Raw genomic sequence first — 23760 nt, 5'->3', positions numbered from 1 at the left:
GAGGTAAGATCTTTTGACTTGGGCTAGACAGAAACCACACAGAACACCCTAGCAACAGCATACCAATGAATTAAACATTACTTGGAGTGCCTTAGCAACCGCATTGAAACAAACATGTTGGATTCAAGACTTTAACATAAATAAGAGCCATTATGTTAATGTAGACAAAAGCTCAGACACGTCAACATCACTTCAGTTTCTCACTCTGCCCACAAAAATAAAGGCTTATAGATAATGGTATGAGTTTTAAAACCTACTACGCTGTTTGTGTGTGTTTAAACAGCATTTTGGACATCAATAATGCTGTGTAGGTAAAGTTGGAGACATTTCTCCATGTAGGACACGATCTTGATGGGTGGATGCTCTCAGGTTGCGCAATCCTGGGCTTGTCTCTCTTGAGCTCTGAAACCCAGACAGTCAGTCCAAAGAAACGATCATTAGAGCAGCAGGCGAAATTCGCCTTTCTTCTGTGAAGATTGAGCTGAACCAAATATTGTGAGTACATGTTGCACTGCTTATATAATGTAGGGTTATTGTCCTTTTAGATTTAGTTTCTTTTATATACACCGCGTATATAGAGGCTAAAATAACGTGTAAAAATGTAAATAGCTTAGGAATACTTCAGAATTTTTTTTCAGAAACCTTTAAAACGCTTAAATTGACGTTTACGCAAGTAAGTATCGTTAAAAGTGCGTAATTCGTTTAAAACGCCTAAAAATATTAGCGTTGTAAGCGTTACTTAAGATGCATTAACCGGCGTAGCATAAATGCTAACGCTCACGAGGACGTTATTCAATAAAGAATACATTTTATTATCGGTAAGTGTTACGTTTGTATGTTTTTAAAGTGTTTCAGTTAGCAAAATATTATTACAAACAGCAAGGGGTTCGCGGTAGAACCGTTTTAACCTACCAAACGACGTTTAGCCGAGCGCTACAAGCTTTGTTTTGTTAGCACAACGGCTAACGTTAGCTTTTTAATATTCAAATTTCAAATCGGTTTAAACGGTCCAAATGCGCATTTATATTAGCTCAAATTTTATATGCCTTAATAATATTTATATGAAGAAAACAACTTCTGGTACTAGGTGAGGATTAGTGGTGTTTATTTTAGTTTTTATTTCTTTTACTCTAGAAATGGCTATTAGTTACGTTGCTAGTTGACTAGCGTTACAGTTTGACAATCTGAGCATTTACACAATTAATGTTTCTTCATCATCGTGTGGCATTTGACAAGATAAACGAGTATGTATGAAGTAATATATACGTAATTGCGCTTTAAAGCGAGTTTTTGTTATTATTTCAGCCATACCCAGGTCTAGTCAAAGGGCTTTGTCTCTTTCTTTCTTTCCTGTCCTTAAGCAAGGGCTTGTTCGTTTTATGCAAACAGTTTACACAGAAATAGGATTTTCTCAAGAAATCTTCGACTAAGAATTTCTCGGGGACTCATCTGATGATAATGCATTTGATTTGCTTCATTTGGCTGCTAAATCCGATCGGAATGTGATGATGCACATGTGTTTATTGTCCACTTCTTGGCACAGATTAAATAGGATGTCGTTTAAATATTGTTAAATCACGCGGAGATGTGTAATTAAACGCTTGATATTATAGGGATGCTTAAAAATCTCTGTTAACCTGCTTTAGGGGGTTTCCAACGGGCAAAGGGCAAGAGATAAGTCTCAGCATGCTTTGAACAGTGGTAATTTTTTCCATGACTGTTCTGGCATCTAAAAAAAAAAAAAATCCTCTTTTTGAACCAAAAAAGTGAATGTCAGGCATGTGAATGACCTTTATTATACACATTAAATACAGTCGCCTTTAAATTAGTCACATGTAGTTGACAAACATGATTACACTGCATCAATTCTTTGTAAGGAGATGCTAGGAAATACACTTTGACAATACTGTATTTCCTGGTGAGTGTGTGTTTACAACCACGCACACACGCTTAAAATATTTAAATATTCATTTTTAAAATATACACACATTTGGTATTTTAAATGTATTTTTTAAGTTTTAAACATTTTATATATTTTTTATTTATATTACATTTTTTTTTTTTTTTAAATGTAAATGAAATGAAAATGACTAAATTATATGATTTTATATATAATTTTTTTACAAATCTAAAATACTTGTATAGAGAGAGTTCTATATATAGTTATCCCACACCACAGAGCTTTCCCTTTTGTCGATCGCCCACACAACTTAATTATAGTTCTGAGAAATTCTGGTACCAGTGAAACAATTTGTGACATAGAAAGAAAACGTGGGCGTGTCCATGTAAAAGGTGCTTTTGTTAGCTGCCACAAGAGGAAGTACCTTAGTTGCATGGGTGGCTGCTGAAGATAATAATGTTTTTTTTATTTTTATGGGTGCAGTTCTGAAACTTGCACATGACTTACACAGAAAAAAACGAAACTTGCATCCCTGATTGATTGAAGATCTAAATAGTTTTCAGCATTGCTTATATGACACATTCAGAAAGGAAACAGGTGTTTCGGAACTAGTATCTTTATGATTTAGTTTTCGGCTTCCTTTTGTCACTGAAGCATGAATGTGTAACTCCCGTGCATGTGATGGAAACTGCTCTTTGTGTTTCTGTTCCCTATAGGTCAGAATTCCTGCCGCCTTGCTCCTGAAAACACGTAGATCTATTTTTTTTGGCAGATGAGTCAGAGGTCAGGACTCGTAACCTCATTTGAGTCGAAACACTTCCTTGTTGTGTCTCCCGTTGGAGCGGCTGAAGGAATTGTGCTTTACTCGTGATTAGTCATTTGAAATCCCCTTGGTTGTGTGTTGTGGAGGTGTTGATTTGGTTATATAATGGCTACTTCAGGCAGCTTTAGGGTACAGTACGCAGACTGCGTTGTAATAAATGATGAGTCAGGTTATTGCTGCTGATCTGAACTTCCCGGCCAGGACTGAATGTTGAGAGCTCATGTTGTCAGGCTGAGGCCAAACGGTTTAACTGAATGCTGTAGGGAACAGAAACACTCGGGATCCCTCACATCCAAGTTACCCCATCTTTGAACTTTTGCCATCTGTCCGGCCCCTCAGAGCCGCAAACACCAGAACAGTAAGGCACAAGAACAGTTTCTTCCCCCAGGCAATGAACAGTTAAATGTTCCCCACTTATGCAATATAAATGTGCAATATCCTTATATTTATTTGTTACGCCTCCATCCTAGTACATTCCTGCATCTTACTCAATCCTATTCCATTATCATTTATAGCACAATTGTTTATAAATTTATTTATTTGGCTATATATATATATATATATCTCTGTGTACTGGAAGGTTATGTCACAAATTCCTTGTACGTGCACACATATTTGGCAGTTAAGCTCTTTCTGATTCTGATTAAATGTTATCCAAAGGATTCTGCTTGAAGTTTTATTTTTCAAGTATGAAAAGTATTTTATGTTTTCAAGTTTTCTGGAATTTGATCAAAAAATAAATTTTCATTACAGAAGCTGTGTGTTATAATTATTGGGCCTTATTTATGAAATTGGTGGGACAAATTTTGGTGAAACCATTTTTAATAAATTACATTTTTATTAAGACATTATTTTCATCACATCAACGTATAGGAAAATAGTGATGAATTGTTTTATTTGAGATAAGTTTTTAGTCTTTATTCTCATCTCTTTCATTGTGTTTAGGTTTTTCTTTCTTTTTTTAAGTGTATTTATTATTTATTTATTTATATATTCTGGATTTTATTTGTTAATGAGAGTTTAAATGGCAGCATTTTTCTGTTAAATGAAAGGCAGGCTATCAAATAAAAAGCTTTTGGTTATTCTGTATGAAAATAAAAACTCAAACTTAATAAAATAAAAATAGACAAATTGATTTAAGTAATAACATTAAAAACATCATTAGAGTTAAAACTTTTTAAAAAAAATGTTTTTAACAATAACAAAATTGTTCTGTTTCATAAATGAGGCTCAATTTAGCTGCATTGCATTTTATATGTTTTATTTGAAAAGGGCCAAGACATTATTAAGAATAATTATGTCATTTATGGCTGAACAAGATAATTTGGCATATTGGGATTTACTGTAAAATCTTGATGTAGTGATCTTTTTTTTTTTTTTTTGTCTTTCAGGTTATGTTTTTCACACTATGTGCTGAACGCCCACAATGCCAGGAAATTAAGAGGTGTGATCTTTGGAAGAGCTTGATTGGTTCCAGTGGAACCTTTAGGACTTACTGTGTTATCGTTTTACGCAAAACGCCCATAGACACACATGCAGCAATAAGAGAAAATCTTGGGGACCGGTGAATCACAGACCGCGCTTCGCTACAATGCCAGTGCAAGCCCCGCAATGGACCGAATTTCTGTTGTGTCCCATTTGCACGCAAACCTTCGAGGAGAGCCACCGCAAGCCCATCAGCCTGGGCTGTGGCCACACTGTGTGCAAAATGTGCCTGAACAAACTGCACCGCAAGGCCTGCCCGTTCGACCAGACCACCATCAGCACGGACATCGAGCAGCTGCCGGTCAACACGGCGCTGTTGCAGCTCGTCAGCGGACAGGTGAGTCTAAACGTGTGCTCAGGTCTGCGGTCAATAGAGGAGCTAGATGTATGTATTAAAGCCCCGTTACCAAGCAGCTGTTTATCAGTCTGGCCAACTTAAACATGAGCGAAATCTGCCCAGAAAATTTTCTCTATAAAGGCTGATCTCATAAACTGAACTGAAATTAGACGTAGGCTAATTTCACAAACAGTGAATCTCCGCGTGCTCTCTCTTTCCCTTTCAAAATGAGCAAACGGCTTCAAGTTAGCACATCGCGTCTGCACGCTGCACAGTTGACACAGGAATTCTCACTTGCACAATCGAGGCAGTGTCGCTAAAAGATAATTGGCATTTCTTGCCAGTGTTTAAACCATACAGCACTTCTAAGTTGCACTGAATAAATAGAGCCAGATGAATTAAAAACCGTGTCCGTCTTCATTTTAGGCTGCAAAACGGGGTGATTATTTACTAAACCCACTGTTTAAGGCACAGGTTACAAAGAAGTCTTTTTCTTTTTTAACTAAGCAGGTTTCGATTAGTCAGTGTGGCAAATTTGCATGATCAACTGTGAAAAATTCGCATTTGGTCTTAACACGAAACTGCAAGTTGAGTGTGTTCCTATTGAGACTACTGGATTTCACCTATTTTCTTTAACAGAACATTATTTTAGCAACCGTGAATGTGAGCGCACTGTTATATGACGGCCCAGTGCACATCGGTTCATTCTGTACCGAACACATTTATTTTTATTGACTTCTCTTATATGGATGATGAAGTTGTGGCCTCTACCGTAGCCTCAGTCTAAATAAGGATAAGGAAGTAAAACTACTGTGGTTCCTTGTAACGCAAACAAAACACACTTTATTTCCTTTTCAAATGACCTTGATAACAATCAGAACGTAAGGCAAACAGCCAAGCAGTGATCGTGCAGACAACACTGCAGTTTAGGTGGAGCCGAGTGTTTATTACAGTGTTTACTGCATCCGCTTGTTTCTGAATCAAGAGGACGAGCTGAACATCTCACAGAGAGAGGTGGAGTTCAGGTTTCTGGAGATCAGCTTGCGATCGTTCCGGTCTGGTTGGATTTCAGGCCTGATGTGACACAGAAGCGTGTGACTGCATGACAGGAAGGTTACGCTGCTTCCACACTCACTCGGCCAGTGGAGAACCAGGAAGTTGAATCAATATCAGCCAAGCATTGCGAGCATTGACTGTAAAAATACTTATTTTTTCTGCACATGCGGTGCTAGGTATGACTGTCGCAACTATTACATAATCATATAGTCATGATTAATTCGGATGACCACAGTCATAGTGCGCTGCATTTAATATGGCGATTAAGCAAATCCAAAAAATGGCTATGGTTTCGCATTTTGCTAAATTGCAGCTAGCGTGGGTCCATGCAGGTTTACACAAAAAGCAAATGAGGTAAAGAGAACCATGTCGAACATGCATGATGAACTAAACTCCGTTTAAAAATGATCTACATTCAGAAATTCAAATGTCTTTATTCACGCATGGCATGAGTGACCAGCTCTAAAATGAAACCAAAAACAGAAATGAGTGCAGAAATGTATTACTATTGGAAAATAACTTACTACTAATATATTATTCAGTTGGGATGGATTATAAAACAATAGTGTGAATGTAAAGCAGACCTGGCAATCACAAAGTGGACCAAAAGGAGAAATATTTTAAATAAGTTCTTCATATTTTTATATTTAGTCCAGTGCAATAGTTGTTCATTTTCACATATCTTAACTGATCAAAAAAAAAAAAACTAAAAAAATCAACCCTACACATTTAAACTGTGGTGTGTCTGAAGTAATAACCATATATAATAAAAAATCATTCTACCATTTTAAAGTGTCAATCCGAAAGCAGTTATACTCATTATTTATATGACCGTGAATCGGCCAAACCTCACAGTCATGACAGTCCAAATAAAGGGGACCTTTTGTGGCCAGAACTGTCGTTCCTCTCTGTTTTTGAATCACATGTTGTTTTGAGCGCTGTTGCTCGGTCTGTGGGTGTGAACATGTTGTACGTGTAGAGGAATGCTGACAGCCCCATCAGATGACCTATTATGTGAAGAATGCCATCAAAGCCCTGTAGATGAGAACTATCTTTAGTGTGGTGACGGACAAATGTTGTGTGTTCTCCTGCAGGTACCCAAACCTCCCCCCGTCACTTTACTGACAGCTGCAGAGGACGTGGAGCACTATGAGGAGTCTCGCACATGTGTGGAGGACCTGGCCCTCTATCTCAAACCCCTGAGCAACACCAGAGGTCCCTGCCATTTCACATCACCCTATTTGTTCATTCATTCATTCAGTACAAGTCAGCATATGCTTTTTAAAATGCTTTTTTTCTTGTTTTTGTTTGTTTTTTGGACACCTAACAATTCACCATATTTATCATCCTTAGCATATGCATTTTTTTAGCATATGGTTTAACATTGTTTTTAATAGGGCTGGGTAAAACAACATTTTATTTCTTGATTTTTTTTTAATGAATAATCAATATCAATTCATAAATCCCAAGAGTCTAGCCTGTCAGATAACGAATGAAACATTGTAGCGCGCCTCCGATTCCAATAAATTCCAATATGCTTTGTTATTTGTTACTTTTGATATGAAACAAAGTCTCAGATTTCAAATCCTGTGCGTTTTATTCAAATATTCAAATTTTAAATGCCGTTTTGGAGCCGTTTAATGTGGCGTGACAGATCGCTTTAGTGCCTCAGAACAGATCATCTCCGCTTTAAATAAACAGGAATGAACATCCGTAGGTATGTTAAAAGAACGAGTAGGCTACAACTTACCGAAATCCGTATTCTTTCTCATGTTATGGCTCAGTCATTGTTTCAAATGCGGAAAGACGACAATAGCTTGTAAACAATGTTGTTACTTAATGTCACAGTTACCAAAAAAAAAAAAAAAACATATTCGGTGACCATGAACACATTAGTCGGCTAGAAAAACTGTAAAGAGACGCATTTTGTTAAATATGCACCATATGACATAATTTTTTGATTGTTCTTCAGTATTTAATTTATTTTTGAATAAATCCCATCAGGTTTTTGTGACAGTCTCCATTTGAATGTTTTATTTTTTTACGAATTGCAAGCTGAAATATAACGATGCAATTGAAAGTTAAAGTTATTATTATTATCTTAATATTAGAAAAACTCTGAGTATGTTTTAAGTATCTTTTAATCTGCAAAGTTCAACCTTCCACATTATTGACTCTAAGGTATATCTTACAGCATTAGTTTAGAAAATTTACAATGTCCTTTACCTGAAATATGTTGTACTTGTGGCTCAGTGGTAGAGCATTGTGTTAGCAGCGCAAAAGGTTGTGGGTTCGATTCCCAGGGAACAAATGTTAGATAAAAAAATGTTAGCCTGAATGCACTGGAAGTCGCTTTGGATAAAAGCGTCTGCTAAATGCATGAATGTAAATGCATAGTAACATTAGTTTTTTGTTGGTGTTGATGCGTGCAGGTGCAGGGCTGAATGGTGCTGCTCAGAGCGTTCTCAGCAGACCCATGCAGAGGAAGCTGGTGACTCTGGTGCACTGCCAGCTCGTGGAGGAGGAGGGCCGCATCCGGGCCATGCGGGCGGCCCGCTCTCTGGGTGAACGTACTGTCACTGAGCTCATCCTCCAGCACCAGAACCCACAGCAGCTCTCCTCCAACCTGTGGGCCGCCGTCAGAGCCAGAGGCTGCCAGTTTCTCGGCCCTGGTAAGATTTTACCACCATAACATGATAGCAGGCTGATAAAATCATTTGTGGACACTTACAAAAATTGGGTTTGACCCAACAGCTATGCAGGAAGAAGCATTGAAGCTGGTCCTGCTCGCCCTGGAAGATGGTTCGGCCCTCTCACGGAAGGTTCTGGTCCTGTTTGTGGTCCAGAGACTCGAACCACGGTTTCCTCAGGCCTCAAAAACCAGCATAGGACACGTGGTGCAGCTCCTCTACAGGGCCTCCTGCTTTAAGGTGCCTTTACTTTTCCTCTTTTCCTTTACAGTATTAATGCTTCTCATTGCTACAGATTAAATAAAACAAAATATATATATATATATATCGTATATAGTGTCATATAAATAAAAATGTTTAATGGAAGTATACAATTTTATTGCATAGCATTTTTGTTGCAACCAAAATATATCCTAACTGTTATATAATATAATATAAATATTTTATAAAATATACAAAATAAAACAATATATTTAATTTGTATTTATATTGAAGTAGTAAACATTTGATTTCATGTCAGCCGATTTAAAAATGTTTAGATTTCAAATATATTCAAGATCTTTTTTAGATTGAAAATATTTTTAAAACCTATACAGTATTAATAAATATTTATAAAAATGTTTTACTTCCTAAATGTTTATTTATGTTTTATTTATTTATATGAAATATATAACATTTTATTTGTTTTAATCTCAGGTGACCAAGCGTGATGAGGATTCCTCCTTGATGCAGCTGAAGGAGGAGTTTCGATCATACGAGGCTCTTCGGAGGGAACACGACTCTCAGATCGTTCAGATCGCGATGGAGGGTGGACTGCGGATCGCCCCGGACCAGTGGTCATCTCTTCTGTACGGCGACCAGTCGCACAAATCCCACATGCAGTCCATCATAGACAAGGTATGATGAAGATGTGGATTATAAGAAGTAAAAATGGCTTTTTGTTTATAAATTGCTGGTGGGAAAAAATGGTTCAAAAAGTGCCTTTTAGGTAATAATTACACCTTACATTTTCCAAACATATCCTATTCAGATTGTTTCATGGGAAGTATTTTAAGATTTCACTAGGTGGTGCTGTAATGTTTTTTCTAAGGCAGGTCTGCAAAAAGAAAAAAAAGAGAGAGAGAGAAAAAAAACAAATATATATATATAGTATGGCCAAGTGTTATGTGTTTAAATTCTCCAGTAACACTCCTCCCTGTGTAGAGGACTCATTTAGGGTGTAGCGAACGTCACATCGTGCATGAAAACATGTTGATTTTGTCTGCTGGTATGTGAAGTATGTGGTTATGTGGCTTTGTGTGTTTCAGTTGCAGACACCAGCATCCTTTGCTCAGAGTGTGCAGGAACTCACCATCGCCCTTCAGAGAACGGGAGATCCAGCCAATCTCAACCGCCTCAGACCCCATCTGGAGCTGCTGGCTGACATCGACCCCAGCCCAGGTTCGACAGCCTGCTCCATTCACACATTTGTCCATACAGCCATTCACAACAACATAAACGAGTGAATGTTCACACCTGTGCTGACAGATGCCCCTGCGCCCACATGGGAGCAGCTAGCCAAAGGGCTGGAAGCAGTGCGGACCGTCGTTCATGGCCTGGTAGATTTCATCCAGAACCACAGCAAGAAAGGAGGGGATCAACAGCAGGTCGGGAACCAGATTGCTGGCAAAAGATTATAGTTTAAATATTGAACAGTTTTAAATAATTTATTGAAATAGTTTATTAAAATAGTGTCAAAATAGTATTGGGGATTATTATCAGTATTTAAAAAGAATAATGAAATGCTTTATTCATTTATTTTCAATAGTAGCAGCAGCAGCACTTGTATTTTAATTTTTTTTATTTCAGTATTTTTTTATACATGTTATTTTATGTTATTGTAGTATTTAATAATATATTATATTTTAGCTTAAAAATTTTCAGAAAGTTAATGTTTTTTTTATTATTATTATTATTTTTTAGCTTTAATTAATTAACATTAATATATGTAGAAATGAGATGCCCAGCAACAGGTCGGTTGTGAATTCTTCCAGAACACAAACGTTTCAATATTTTAATAATTAATTTTTAAGATAATAATAATAAAATTAAGCAAAATAGCCTCATGATTTTTTTTACCAGTTTATTTATTTATTTATTTTCTAATGATCTATACATCAGGTATATTTTAATGTTTATATACTATTATAGTATTTGTTAATATTTTGAATTAGCTCTTTTAGATTTTTTTTTTTTTCAGTTAAAACTTTGTGTTATCATTTCTATTTTTATTCATGTGTGAATATGTTTGTGTGTGTGTGTGTGTATATATATATATGTATACTTTATTGTCCCAATGGGAAATTTGTTTTAGGCTCACGAATACAACCACTTCATTGACAAAAATTATAATATATATGTATAGCATCTTTTTTATTTATCAGGTCATTCAAATAACTTGCACAGAAATTAGTAAGCATATCTCACTTTCTGTCCACAGCCACCACAGCACAGCAAATATAAGACCTATATGTGTCGGGACATGAAACAAAAAGGCGGCTGTCCTCGCGGGGCAAGTTGCACCTTCGCTCACTCTCAGGAAGAGCTTGAAAAGTAAGCAGAACTTTAAGTACATTAAGTAAAGCATGATAAGCATTCGTATCAGCTTCACCACCTTTTCTCTGACAACAGATACCGTAAGATGAATAAACGTTTGGGAATGAGGCGACAGCTCAGCCAGTCCCTGACCCAGCTGAATGAGATGGACTTCGGCATCGGTCTGTTGCCCGACGAGGGGCTGTCGATGGAGGGACTCCCACGAAAACCCTCCTCCATCACTAACGCCATCCTAGCATCAGGACCTGAATCCACTTTTGCCCACCTGGTTTCCAGAGGCTCAGACCCATCATATGACCCCACACACAAACCGGAGAAGATGAATTCTGGGAGCCTCAGCGCGCCTGGCTCACCTCCAGAGTCGTGAGTTTATTTGTTTATTAGCTGGGAGGGGGGAATAAATCGTATACTAGCATATGGGATTTCTAACCTTTTAACATCACATATTGCAAAATGAGAAAATACTCTTGCCAAGAATCTCTTTTTTAAAGTACAATGTATATTTTAATTTATTAAGAGCTATGTTAAAAATATCAACTATAAAATATTTTTATTATTATTATTAAGAAACTTATTTTTAAATAATGAATAGATCTAAATACATTTTATTATTTATATAATATTATAGTGGTTATATATATATTTTTATTTTTTATTTTTTTCAGGATTAATTTTAGTATAGCTTTTAGTAATTTTATGTGCTTTTATCATTTTTTTTAATATATATTTATAATTAGCTTTATTCCATTTCAAGTTTAGTTATTTTGTGTGCCATTATCATTTTTAATTGGATCTTTTTTTTTTTATATAGTACTATTTAGCTTTATGTTTTGTAATTTATGTACTTCAACTTATTTTCAGTTTAAGTTTCATCTAATATTTATACTCTCTGTACAAGATCATTACTAGATGAACAACTAAACTATATCTGTACTAAACTAAATACATACATACTACATATATATATATAAATGAAATCATAAAATGATTAACAATAACGACACTGCTAGGGCTGGGCGATATATCTCACGATAGATGATCACTGACACTGCTACGCAATTCAATACTTTTCAGTGATCTACGGCTCCGTCTATTAAATGCCGCTCCATTTGAAAGCAGGTGACGGTGATTTAGCGCTAATCATGGAACCAGATTTACTGACTAGATGCACATGATCATTTCGTTAGATATATCGCCCAGCCCTAGACACTGTTATACATTATTCAACCTACAACATGGCTTCTTGCTAAATAAATAAATGGACATGAAATGTTTCAAAATCAAAATCATTTTTAAAAAGCTAGACTGCAGAGTGATCGTGTTACTTTATCTCTTGATTCTCAGATTGGAATCCATCCCAAAGTCAGGGATGCTCATAAATTCCCACTCCAGGGTGGACGGTGATGGCACAGTCGGACCGAAGCACATGTCTGCGGTGCCTAGAGTTCCTCACATGTATTCACCGCACCACTCTGACCTGTATTACTCTGAGACACGAGGCCCTCTGCCACCCTCCGCTCAATATGAATCTTCCCAGTACCCTCCAGGTAACAAAACACTTATTATTTTTTGAACAAACACATAACGTTTTGCACTTATAAAAATGTTAATTTCCCTCATTTCAACAGGTAATCCTTATCCTTACCACCATGTGCACCCACGCTACACCCGTCACCCCGCTCAAGATCCAGGCATGCCACCATATCCGGATTCCTATTCCAGTTCCTACACCTCGGAGCGCCAATGCGCCAACCCAAGCTCCCATTACGGCTACCCTTCACACCACGATGGCCGTCGCCACTCAGCCTACTCCCATCCCCAAACATACCCCCCTCGGGAGGAACTGGTCCGTAGGAGTCCGGACGTTCCCCAACAACTACCACCCCAAAATTCTTCGTACTTGCCAGAACAAGACGGTTATAGCCACTCCAGTCAGATCAGGAATTACCCAAGGGTAAGATCCATCACCTGTAACATTTGAATTGGATGGGTGTCATTAAAACCTAAAGAAAGCATAACCTAATACTGTGTCCACAGAATGCCTACACACGATCCCAGCCTTCCCTAGACTACCTGCACCGTCGAAGACAGGAGATCATGGCCCAGCTGGAGGATAGAAAGCCCCTTAGCTCCTCACACTCGCACGACCCCAACTGCCCTCAGGACATGAGGGGACAGAGCCATGTAAGCCATGAAAACTATATTTCATAGAAATAATAATACAAATACTAAGCACAATGTAGAAGGGCTGCATGTTTAGTAAGGGATAATGTACATCCAGCCGGTTGTTATCGCAGAATAAGGATCTCGTATTACCCTGAAGGGCATTATTCAGTGATAACAACTGGCTGGATGTACATTAACTCTCTTATTACATGGCTACTTACCACATAAGTAAATAATTAGACACAAAATATTGATTTGAGTTGAAATATTTGGATGCACAGCAGTTGCGAGCAAGCAGCAAGTTCAAACTAGACAGACATTTAAGGGATACGGTGCACTCAAACCCCTTATTATTACACACTATTTCACCACATAAATAATTAAGGTGATAAAAGATATTGATTTAAGACGGAAAAATTTTAAAATCTTAGCAGTTTGTTAGTTATCTTATAGTCCATTACAGTGTAGGAAACAATCTTCGTGAAATTCGCAAATTCGCGATACCAGGATGACATCATAATTGTACACATAATACTGAATTGAGTTGAACCAAACGCAAAGCTTTCACTAAGAAAAACTGTTCCTAGCAAGAGTTCGGCGCCGACTGCTGTTATCCGGATGAGCCGGTTGTTAATGAGGGATAACATACCTAATTTTGCGACTGACCAATCAGAATCAAGTATTCCACAGAACAGTGTAATATATCTAAAACAATTGTTTAATGTGTGAAAATGAAATGAAGACTACCATAAATTAGTTTTGTAATTTAAAATGTTGAATAAAGAATGAATGATTTAATAATAGTTATAATAATAATATAACTGGTACTGTAAAACTATTATTATATTTATCTGAAATCTATTTTAGTAAAACTATATCCATTTTAATTATTTGTATTTATATTTTGTTATACATATTAGAATTGTAATTTTAAAAACATAGTAAAAATAATAATGAAATACTTATTTTTAGTAAAATTATAGTAATTTCTTATTTATTTTGTATTTAATAATAGTTATTATTATTATTATTATTATTATTTTAAATTCATATTTATATTGTAATGTAATTTTAAGAAAAGAAAATATTTCAAATTTTGTCTAATATAATAATGACATTATCAATATTATCGTTGTTGTGTTAAATGTATATTTATATTGAAATATAATCACAAAATGTTGGGACAATTTATGCAGTACTACAGACCTGGGAAATCTGGAGTTAAAAAAAAAAAAAAAAAATTTCTGATAAGAAACAATTTTGTATTAGATTTTTTTTCTCCCCCAAATCAAGCAGTCCTATTAGGTAGTGTTTGGTAATGAATTGCCATATCCGTGTGTTTCGCAGTACATGCAAGAGAACTCCCATGGTTTAGGACACTTCCGGGAAGCAGACTACACCAGCTCCTATTCACCTTGGTCATGTGACCCCTTCGGTTCCTACATTGGCGGCAAGGATATAAAATCCAAAGAGGGCATGGACACAGTAAGTTTTGCATGTTTATCGAGACATAAGGGATTCTCAAGCAGTTGTATTTTTAACAAAAACATGGCCAAAGGTGTACACTGAAGGAGGAATCTGATACAGATTTAGAGACCAGAATGTTAAAGACATTTTTATTTTGTTACGCAGAACTTCCTAGCAAACACATAGCATGCACTGGCAACCAACTATAGCACCTTAGCATTATAATTAAGAGTTTTCTGTGGGCAAAAATTGCATTTAAAAAAATGTAATTTGAATTCATTAAAGCCGAAAGGCTTCACATTGCAAGGGGATTCTGACCCATTTCCCCCAAACATTCAGATCGGTGCTGTTTTCAGTGACACTTCCATTACAAAAGGTTACAGATGTTTATTCTGTCTAGTTTGTACAAATACTTTTCACAAACCAAAGGACATATACATATGTATTAGTATGCTGAATAATTAGCATATTCATATAGGATTTTTGAGCTAATTGTAACCATTCCTAGCAGCAAAATTTAGACAAAAGCAAAAGTCTGAGAGCACACGGCTTGGAGCTTCAACGCAGAGCGGCAGACGTCAAAGACGACGACCCCATCATTCCCTTTGGCTCTCTGCCAACCGTGTCTCGTTTTGGAGCCATCTCGCGCACGTCTAAACCGGGCTACCCGCCAAACAGTCCCATGCCACCCATGCCAAACTCGGCCAAACACATCACTTCTGCTGGTAAACTCCCCCTGCTTCCTCTCAGCATTGCTCATGGGGCGACATGATTATTTTCAGTGTTTTTGAATGGCCTTTGTCTTCTCTTTTAAGCTGACTACACCTATGCGAATCAAGGTGGGTGGAGTGGCGACTCTTACCAGCCGAACCAAAAGTCTCATGGGCACTTCAGCGAGCGGTATGTCACCCAACCCCACCCTTCACAAGCAATCACTTGGTTTCAGTGTAGTTTTCTTCGTTTTCTAATTGTCCAGTTATCCCGCAGGTCCGGTTTATCCCCTGCCGTGCAGGCGCGGGAGCAATTGAGGATGGAGCTACAGCAGGTCGACCTGCAAATCAGCCAGCAGACGCAGAGCCGCGGCCTGGAGGTGAGACTGTCTGTTCAATGGATGTGTCATTCATTTTAAAGGCCTGTTCACACCTGCGTCGATCCTACGTATCAAATATCACTTGAAATGAAATATAAATTATTGGTAGTAGTATTGTTATTAGATAATAATGTAAAAAATAAAGGTTCTAATTATAATGTGTGTTGTTGTTTCAATGATTCAGCTTCTCACTCTCTCTTTTGGCAGAACCCAAGCTCGGTCATGTCCCAGCCGTCTCGAGCGGACTGGTCCTCAGGGAATGTGTCCAGTGAACAGCTGAGTCTCGAGCTGCACCAGGTGGAGAGAGATATCATCATGAGGACACATGAGATGGCCAGGGTAAGCGAGACACGCAATTTATAGAGCCTCTATTAATTATTCATTACTAATATATTCTATTTCCAGTGAATAATTAATGCGACCGTGGCCATATCGGAGCAGAAAATCCATTTTTGAGCAAGGTCATATGTAAAAGTGTTGTTCTTTTTCTGTTTCCACTCCACTGGCATTGTGTAGTGTAATTCCAGTGGCTTTTATATTTCTGTTCACTAAAGGAAGTGTTAAAAGTCATGTGATATACATCGCTGTGTTTAAGCATGAATTATTTTGCCTTCAGGAGAACCACGATGGCAAGTACAAGCGGGTCTCAGTCGAAAATGGACAAGATGAACACACTCTACAGCGAGATGAGCATCCACTCACTCTTAGGTGAAATATAACAGTGAATCTTAATAAAACAGGTTTTAAATCAAAAGAGAGCTGTGTAAGGGCTATTTATTTCAAGTCAGGATTTGCTTTCAGAAGTACATGGTTTAGATCGACTGAAAGAAATTCAAATACAATACGTGTCGCCTTTCTCTCTTTGGTTTTAGTGAGGGCTCAAACGGCTCCATCGGCATGTCCTTGCTGACCAACAAGACGTCATCTCTCAGTTTGTCCTCTGAACAGGTGGCCAGCAGCCCTGATCTGCCCAAGAACGGAGTCGCCCACTCCTAGTCTACCTCAGATTCCCCTTCCTCAACCACCACCCCTCTCTTATGCCAGGTTAAACCCTCTAGAGCAGGTTGCTCTATCATCGCTGTATGATACATGCCATTCATTCACTTAAATCTGAGCGTTTAGCTTCCTCGCTGAGCCTCAAACACCCATCAGGCAAATATGGTTGGAGTTTGGGTGGGATTCACTGTGCATGTGCCTCAACAGACTTGCACAATCATGCCCTGATTTAGTTTCTTTATACAGCGGTATCTGCTGTCATGCATTTTCTCCCTGTTTCTTGTTCACTTTCTTTTCTTCATTGGCGTGTAAATCGGTGAATCTGAAAAACGTAAGATGATTTCACTTACGCTGTTTAACTATCATTAATCCACTTTCTTGGGTTTCAGAATTGCATTTTTATCACATGTGCTACGTTTTCTGTAGTTAAACTCTTGTTTGTGCTTGGTCTGGCGTTTAGACTTGTGTCAGGGTTTACAGAGTTTAATATCTTTTTTTTTTACTGCAGGCTTGCTGCATATTCAACCAATGGAAACCATTTTTTTTTTATCATGGCGGTCAAAACTATGTATCGTGTTTCATACATTAGGCTTCATTTAGGCTTTTACAGTGTGATTGCTGAGATGCACATTATTGCGTGTTATAGAAATTCTCATAGACCTAAAGTTCACTGATTTGACCTCAACTGCGCTCATGCCAACAAACCCGAAATCCTTTTCCAGTCTTAATAGGGCACTTGTATTGTTTTCAGTGTATTACACTACAGTCTGCCTGTGGGATTTCGATTGAACCGCCTATAATCATCATCATCATCTTAAGTTGTAATGTCCTCAGGGATGCATTAATCGACCTCTATATTTTGTGGATGGAATAGAAATAACAATCCAGGTCACGCTGTTTTTTTTTTTTTCATAGTAGGTATTGTTATATTTTTCCATCCTGAGGATGGAAAGAAAGCTGCTATGGTAAAGCATAAAGATGCATTCTGTTGTAAGAATGCGTATATACTGCTCTTCACTTTGTCAGTGAAATTATGATCTTCAGATCAAGCCACGATTTTTTTTTTATATATGTGGAGTTTTTCATCCTGAAATATGTGCTGTATATTCAAAGCATAAAGCATGACTTTGATCCAGTTGTAGCCACTTCAAGACTCTCCTTCATTCTCTGTTTCGTCTTTGAAGTTTGAAGAAGGTTGTTTTGATGGGCCGGTTCAATCGAATTCCCCTTCAGGCTGAGCTCAAGTGTGTACATCACAGTTATCCTCAAATTCATTCCAATATTGATGGGGGATTAACTAAGCTCCTATACTTCACTTTACTGACAAAGGAGACTGTTTGGACTTGAAAAGCTTGGACTCCTTACCTAGTAAAGGAATAATTCACCCAAAAATGAAAAAAAAAAAATGCTGAAAATGGGTGCCTTCAGAAGTAGAGCACCTGATAAAAACATCACAATAATCCACAAGTAATCCACATGACTCTAGTCCATCAATTAATGTCTAGTGAAAAGCTGCATCTTTGTAATAAATAAATCCATCTTTGAGATGTTTTTAACTAAAATGCCAGTCCAGATATTGCTTTCTTTAGTGAAAACAATCATGACGTTTGAACCAGAAGAGAAATATGCACAGATCAAGCACCTTTTATAATTGAAAACCTTGTAAAACAGATATGGATTTTGATGGGCGAGGACAACAAAGGATGCACCTTTCCACTGGACGAAGTGTTATTGTGGAGGGCCAGAAGCAATGGTTTAAATTATTAACTGGAGTTACGTGGATTACTTACAAATTATTGTGATGTTTTACTCTCAGTGACGGCACCCATTCACTGCAGAAGATAAATTAGAAAATTTCTCCAAATCTGTTCTGATGAAAATCAAATTAATTTACTTCTTGGACGGCCTGAAGATGAGTAAAACCTCACACAATTTTCATTTTTAGATGAACCATTCCTTTAAGAGTTAAACCACTAATCAGGAATACTTCATATCTCACGTTATTCGGAATTGGTTTTGTTTAGATTTGAGTTTGTAGTTAACATCAATCCCAGTGATCTTTAAAGTCCCACCACTAGCCAGCTCTCCGATGTTGTTGGGAATAAAAGTACAACTTTTTTGAATCCGCAGACGTTTTTCACATTTCTGTGCAGATTTTGGATGAAAAAATGAAAGCATTATCAAGCTAGCCAAAATAAACAAGTGAAGACGCAATATGTGGATAATGTGCTCACAGATTCTGCACAGACCTCGGCAACTGTTAAATTTGCCTTCACATTAAAGTACACAACATATTTCTGTCAGCTATTCAGTGATCAGTAACGTATTTGGCTCATCAAAACGCTTGCACTGTACATCTCAAAATTGCATTTTTCATGTTGTTGCTTCCTTGGTGGTGAGATCTCATCACCTATCAAAGTCACGCCTCAATGATTTACTTTTAAGTTGGAGGTTAGTTTATCTGTTTTTTTGTTTTGTTTTCCTGCTAGCATATAATGGTCTCTTGAGACATCCTACCGCAACCTTAAAAGCACCTATTTTGGTGGAATTTCTCTTAAGTTGGAGTTGATTTCTATTGTTTTTATTTTGGTTATTACAGTCACTTTGGTCTGAGCTCAACATTTAAGCAATCGTCAAGATTGGATATTGCAACTTCGTTTAGGTAACCACTGTGATGCACAGTGTAGACTTTAACAATAGCACGAATTTACCCAAAATTGGTTTGAAAGAAACAGAGAAAGCTTTTTGTTGTTGTTGGTTTAAAGCCACTAAATGGATTACGATTTCAGAAAGGCGAACTCTTGTAGGAATTTTTTGGATCTAGAATAAGTCCTAGGTCCACTTGGGTAACTTCATCTTTATTTTTTGTTTTAATGGAAGACCTCTGTCTTTATCTCAGGGTTGATTTTAGTGTATTTGTGTGTAAACCTCATGTTACTCGCCCTTTTTTTTTCAGGACTGCAATTGTCGCTTAACCAGTTTCAAGACTTGAAGACTTCAAGGTGTGCCTTTTTGCAGATCTGCTGTTATTCACGCGTTGGGTATTTAGATGTAGCCAATACCATCTCTATTTATAATATTCAACTCCTCTCAGTCTTCAAAGTCAACATTTATATTAAATGATCTCTTCAAATCTGCAGGCTTTTAGACCGCCAAACGGATTACTTGCCTATCCTTTCTGAGATAAAGGAATTTATTGCCAGGTCATTTGTTTTTGTATCCACTTTGTGCGTTTCATGCAGTTGAACTCGAGTATTTAAGCATGTTTCATGGTGTGATGGTGGTCTTTTGATGTTAGGGTCCTTTGGAAAAGTCTAAATTGGAACAGGAAAACAAGGACAGTCTGTGTATTTTGTCATAGTTTGATATCGCTATTTAGAGAGGAAAGTATCTAGGCTTATTTTAATATTTAATGACTTTGTTGGAGATCTGATGATACAGATAAACAAATCAAGGTTTACTGCTCTCATAAAAGCCATTAATACATTCCTCAACAGTTCCTTTGTACTTAACCGAAATTGATTTTCAATGTTTCCTTGAACGAAACGCAGATTGTATAAACCTTTGCAGAAGGGCTCAATTTATTTCTGGTTTTGAAAGTATGTATTCGAAGGCAGCCAATTCAAAAACCAATTGTTTTTAAACTATTGTTGCAAAGCAACATTTCCATGATCACCCATGAGCCAATGGGAATCACTGTTGATTTGAAAAGGGAACCAAAATGTTTACCCAGGTGAATCTCATGAAACTTGTTAAAGAAACGGTCATATTTCACCACAAGTATGCGTATAAATACATCTCATAGAATAAGGCCCATTTTTGGAATCTTTATGTTTTTGCATTGTGAAAATTATTTTCAAAACATTAAGCACAGAATAATTCTTTATTGTAATGCATAATATTTGATAATGAAATTGGTTTTTTTTTCTGCTTTGTGGTAATGACATTTTCGAGGGGAAATTTGGTTAAAATGTTTCGATGCAAAAAAAAAAATCTTATTGGTCCTATTTTAATGAAATTATTATTTTTTTTATGTGAAATACGACTTTTTCATGAGGTTCATCCATCCAGTTCTGACGACTTAAAAAAAAAAAGTATTTATGATCACTGTCTAATGAACAGTCTCCGTGCTTCCTCACTGGAACTCATTTTATTGTGATTGTTGACTACGTTCAGGATTGGCGTTGAATTATGAATGTAATACTAATTAGTGTCAAATGTCATAAAATGAGAAGATAGGAATGATTGAAATCTGAATTTTGACACTTGGTGCCTGAAATACCCAAGACTGTAGTATGTTTTCCCACACAGATAAATGATTAACGGTACATATTGTTCCCTGGCCTCGAGGGGAATGTATATGCTGTGCACATACACACATAGTAGATTTATGAGAAGTCATAAAGTTACTTGAAAACATAAGGGTTGTGCACAAGTACAGGCTTTAGTGTTTTAGCTTCTAGCTGTAGGATGTAGTTTGAAATGAATGATTGTGTGTTTGTGTTCCAGTGTGTCCAAAGAGTGCCGTCCATCTCATTTCTGTATGTTTGTTCCCACTGTAACTCATTGCTTAAACTCATGTATTGACTTTTTCATGAGATGGGGTGTTGCATTGTGGTCTTTTCATCATGATTTCTAACATCAGGATATATATTGGTTTTGATGATCTCTCATGATAGACTGCTTAAATTAAGGTACGCTTTAACTTCAACCTGAATAAGAAAATAAATGTTTGTATATTATACTCCAATAAGGAATGTTTAGAAAATTTCTCCAATGTGGATGTAGTTGTAATACCTTTTTTCACTTTGTACAAGAATTCACTGTGTGAAATTTTGGATTGCATTTTTGTATAATACAATTGCTTTTCTTCTTTGAGAGGGCAGGGGGTATTACTAACTGGATTTTTGAATTAGATATTGAAAAACTTGAAAATATTATTTAATAAGAAATGTATTTTATGTGCAGCAGTGATTCTGGCATGGATTATGATTAAATGATATTGTAAACCATTTTCCTCTCTGGTCTTTTGTACAAATGCATGCACTTTTATGCAACAACCATTAACATTGAACAAAACACTAAATAAAATATTCTTTAAAAAAAATAACTGATGATAAACAAAATACTTTCACCTCTTTTTAACATAGTTTTTAACAGATTCCCCATAATCAGTCAAATTTATTTGCTTGTGGCTAACCTAACAAAATTAATCAATAGCACAAAGGTTGTCCTGAGTAAATTTCCTTCTCTAGTCATTCCAGTGCTCTTAAGGGCACTGACCTATCCAGAGAAGTGTTTTCTTCACTTTGTTCCTTACTTTAGTACAACATAAACTGGTCTTTAACCCCAAAGCTGGTCTTTAACAAGGAAATACAACAACGTCAGGTATGTGAAAAATGCATTGAATATCCCGAATATTTAACCTCAAATAGACACAATCCTAGTATAAAGTCAATCAACCATTGGTAGTGAAATTTAATTCCGATTAAACCTTAATTTGTGACTAGCAGTGTATGATTTAGAAAGTAAAAAATGTATGAAATTGACAGAGCTGTGGTCATTTAAACTTTAAATGAAGTAACCACTCTGGATTTTAAAGTAAAAGCTGTTAACTATGGAAACGTTTGCTCTTTGCTAACGGTTTTAAATCTTACGTACTAAAAAATAAATAAAAACTCTTACCAATTCACTACAGAAATTGTATATCATGATTCCATGACTTGTTTGAGCACCAGAATTTGCACTGAACTGCTTTTCCTGGGCTGGTTTCCCATTCCATCTTGGGCAGGATGAAGTTGTTGGCAAGTACGTGGGCTTTATGGGTACTCACCCTCTGTTCAGTCCAGGCAGCCAAAGATATCTGCAATGCAAAGCCCAAAGATATACCTTTGGAGCCAATGTGCATCTACCGCAGCCCGGATTCTGAAACACAACCAACTGAAAAAACCAGAGAAGAAACCAGCTGGCACCAACCCTCGAGTGTGGGAATTGTCCAAAGCCAACAGCCGCTTCGCCCTCTCGTTTTTCAAGCAGCTTGCCAAGGGAAAGTCCAACGATGAAAACATCTTTCTGTCACCAATAAGTATCTCAACAGCTTTCGCCATGACGAAGCTAGGGGCTTGCAACACCACACTGGAGGAGCTCATGAAAGTAAGGTAAAGTAATTGTAATTCCAAATAAAGAACGATCACTTAGCAGGTCAACAACTTCTCTATTCTTCACATGTAGGTGTTTCAGTTCGATACGATAAAGGAGAAGACCTCAGACCAGGTCCATTTCTTCTTCGCCAAGCTGAACTGTCGACTATACAGCAAAAAGCATGAGACAACAAAACTGTTCTCTGCAAACCGTTTGTTTGGAGACAAATCAATACTTTTTAACGAGTCCTACCAGGACATCAGTGAGATGGTTTATGGAGCCAAGTTGCTGCCTCTCGATTTTAAGGTTACATTTGCCATAAGTGTCTAAATGTAGCACATATGATCTTTGACCCTGTACTAAACATTCAAGTTTCATCCTCCAGGGGAAACCGGAGGTTTCAAGGATGACGATAAATGAATGGATAGCCAACAAGACTGAGAACCAAATAAAAGATACCCTGCCAGAAGGCTCAATAGACTCCAACACCATATTGGTCTTGGTGAACACGGTCTACTTCAAAGTAAGTGAGGAGGCAGATATACTTGTAAATAAGACGCAATTTTTCAGGGTGTCAGCCTTCCAGCAGAGTTTATGCTGCATTCAAGTCCTCCTGGGAAGTTCGTATTTACTAGTTGACAAGTCTAAAATATGACATCGGGTGTGTTCCAGTCAGTTTAGTTGGCACAAGATGGCGGTGTACCTTCTGTTAATAAATTACAAGAAAATACAACAGGGTTTGTTAACTCTGCGTATAGAAAATGAAGAGCAAAGAATTAGCATATGGTGTGTTTTGCATTTTAAATTTTTTAAATATAATTTATGAAACCACTTTAATCTGTATCGCATAAAAACGTATTTGTTATATTGCAATCCCGGCTATCAGTTTCACCTTAAAAATAACAGACCATCATCCATCACTCGCATCCATCAAACCATCAATTCTGTCATGTTTCTCATTGACTCGGAAACTCAGAGCTTAAAGAAAATTTAGTTTCCCCCTCGTATTTACAA

At 37.0% G+C, this 23760-nt stretch overlaps 1 protein-coding gene and 1 pseudogene across 2 annotated transcripts; both read left to right on the top strand.

Moving 5' to 3' along the window:
* The first annotated feature begins 366 nt into the window (after window positions 1–366).
* LOC113069718 (roquin-1-like) lies at window positions 367–21617 on the top strand. 2 transcript variants are annotated; one of them, XM_026242840.1, is made up of 20 exons: window positions 367–495; window positions 4115–4545; window positions 6696–6816; window positions 8034–8273; window positions 8356–8531; window positions 8988–9188; window positions 9599–9731; window positions 9819–9937; window positions 10771–10883; window positions 10962–11249; window positions 12231–12433; window positions 12515–12840; window positions 12924–13070; window positions 14400–14537; window positions 15031–15244; window positions 15335–15419; window positions 15507–15609; window positions 15817–15948; window positions 16226–16317; window positions 16482–21617. In XM_026242840.1, the coding sequence occupies exons 2-20, from the start codon at window positions 4315–4317 to the stop codon at window positions 16603–16605; spliced, it is 3186 nt and encodes a 1061-aa protein (XP_026098625.1). In that variant the 5' UTR covers window positions 367–495; window positions 4115–4314; the 3' UTR covers window positions 16606–21617. The 2 variants fall into 2 exon arrangements, with proteins under 2 accessions (XP_026098625.1, XP_026098624.1); XM_026242839.1 differs by having other exon boundaries at window positions 15028–15244.
* Window positions 21618–21844: 227 nt separating this feature from the next.
* LOC113069719 (antithrombin-III-like) lies at window positions 21845–23505 on the top strand (annotated as a pseudogene).
* Window positions 23506–23760: the final 255 nt, after the last annotated feature.

Source organism: Carassius auratus, unplaced genomic scaffold (genome assembly GCF_003368295.1).
Source record: "Carassius auratus strain Wakin unplaced genomic scaffold, ASM336829v1 scaf_tig00002402, whole genome shotgun sequence".
NCBI lineage: Eukaryota > Metazoa > Chordata > Actinopteri > Cypriniformes > Cyprinidae > Carassius > Carassius auratus.
Note: the sequence above shows the minus strand (reverse complement) of the source record. Positions and strands in the feature narration are given on the sequence as shown.

Bases quoted from the DNA above. Each gene is read 5' to 3' on its own strand.
- LOC113069718 (XM_026242839.1), top strand. From the start codon at position 4,315: ATGCCAGTGCAAGCCCCGCAATGGACCGAATTTCTGTTGTGTCCCATT. The intron at 8,532-8,987 runs GTGCCTTTACTT...TTTTAATCTCAG, and splicing joins ACAGGGCCTCCTGCTTTAAG to GTGACCAAGCGTGATGAGGA. The intron at 10,884-10,961 runs GTAAGCAGAACT...CTCTGACAACAG, and splicing joins TCTCAGGAAGAGCTTGAAAA to ATACCGTAAGATGAATAAAC.